Source organism: Verticillium alfalfae, genomic scaffold, assembly GCF_000150825.1.
Source record: "Verticillium alfalfae VaMs.102 supercont1.5 genomic scaffold, whole genome shotgun sequence".
Taxonomy (NCBI): domain Eukaryota; kingdom Fungi; phylum Ascomycota; class Sordariomycetes; order Glomerellales; family Plectosphaerellaceae; genus Verticillium; species Verticillium alfalfae.
In genome coordinates, this window is record NW_003315034.1 from 658,365 (window position 1) to 660,207 (window position 1,843).

The 1,843-nt window shown below is 57.5% G+C and overlaps 1 protein-coding gene across 1 annotated transcript; it reads left to right on the forward strand.

Moving 5' to 3' along the window:
• Positions 1–603: 603 nt before the first annotated feature.
• On the forward strand, positions 604–1,840 carry VDBG_04526 (conserved hypothetical protein; the record flags this gene model as incomplete). Its single annotated transcript, XM_003004874.1, has 2 exons — positions 604–1,099; positions 1,159–1,840. 2 exons carry the CDS (start codon positions 604–606, stop codon positions 1,632–1,634), a joined length of 972 nt encoding a protein of 323 aa, XP_003004920.1.
• Positions 1,841–1,843: the final 3 nt, after the last annotated feature.

A 1,843-nucleotide genomic window follows, 5' to 3' on the forward strand; every position in this document is an offset into this window, starting at 1 on the left:
ACATACCCATACCATACCCGTCCCATACCAGTCCATCCCGAACCTTGACGACCGAACCCCCCCTTACTTCTGCCCCTCGAGACCCTACTGCTCCTCCTGGCCGCCGTGGGAGCGTGTCCGTGTCTGCGCTTGCGACTACTTGATATATACTCTTGCTTTCCTTCCTCCCTCCCCTCCCTCCTGCCGCCATCCCTTTCTCGAAACCCACAGACTTCGCCTACCCCTCCACGCATACAACAAAACTCAGCCGACGTCCTCTCTGTTCCTCACCCAGCAAATCATCTAACTATTCTTCTCTCGCCTATAGGGTTGTGGTGATGTCTTGACCAAGAAGAAGCTCGACCCCCACAGAAACCGCTGCCGAGGAGCTACTTTCACTTGCATTGACTGCATGGTCTATTTCCCCGGCCTTGAATATCGTGCCCATACCGTAGGTTATACCCGCTCGCTCCGCCAGCATGATGTCTGGCGACTCGTATGCAATGGACATGGGACTGACACCCGTTCCAGAGCTGCATGACAGAAGAACAAAAGTACCAAGGTGCTCTTTATAAACCAAAGAAGCAGAAGCACAACAACAACCAAAACAACCAGCAAGTCGCCATGTCTCAACAACCCTACGTCGAGGACGTTCCCGAGTTTGCTGGCTATGAGTACGACGGCCACAGTGATGACGCCAAAACGCCAGTCGACCTGCCTGAGGCGCCCACCCCGCCGCCCGCTGACGAGGGCCCTGTCAACGTTTTCGATTTCCTTGATCCGTCCGCCACCCCCAACGCATCGACACTCCAGCTAGGCCCTCTTGGCGAGAGGCACATCAACGAAGAGACGCAGCTCGTCCGATACGAGGCAGAGGCCAGCGCCTACCTTGATCCCTCCGGCGCCCCGGCTGACGAAGACCCTGAGGCTCCCTACCAGTATGGCACAGGTCCCATTCCCGGTGCTTTCGAGACGCCTGCCCCGCGCGGTGATCGCAAGAAGAAGGATGGCTCCGACACGAAGAAGGACAAGAAGCGCAAGCGCCTACACCTCGACACGGATCAGATCATGGCGGATGCGCCGCCTGTCCTACACTCTGGTCTCACCGGCGGCCTCAACCGTATGATGCGGCCAGCGTTCCCTCCTTCGCCCGACTATTCTGGCGGCGATGTCGCCGAGGCCCTGTCAGCCCTCTCAAAAAGAAGAAGCCCTCGAAGCATTCCAAACACGGCAAGCGCTCAGAGGGCAGCATCGGCAGCAACCTCATGGGGCTGCTCTCGTCCTCCAAGACCAAGACCAAGAAGCGCAAGGTCTCCTCTTCCTCTACGCGCAAGTCCTCCCGCCGCACCGACTCGGACAAGGCTACCAAGCTTATCGAGTACCGGCCTCGTTCGTCAGGCGACGACAAGGAAGGCGCGAATGCCGAGGGCCAGATGGTCGTGTTCCGTCCCAGGGGCGACCTCCTCCTGTCCTATGTCGACAAGGGCCCCGACAGCGACCGCGGCTACAGCATGAAGAAGGCTCTGCGTCACTTCCACCGCGAGCGCGACAACAGCTCTGACAGCCTCGGCAAGACCATTGAGGAGAAGGAGCTGTGGCGGTCGCTGAGGATGCGCAAAAACGATCGCGGCGAGATTGTGCTGTTTGGTCTGTGAGGGGCATTCCGGGGAAAAGGAGGGGAGTTCAGGAGCGATTTGATTTTGTGGTTTTGACCTTCTGATCTTGCGTAATCTTGCACCTGATCCAGATGGCTATTTTTCTCATGATACCTGGTGACATGGAGATGAGTGCAGGTCCTGCATGAAAGTAAGGGGGGTGTCACGGTAGTGTTTCCCACTCATCACTCTACTTGAGTTTTTGCTGT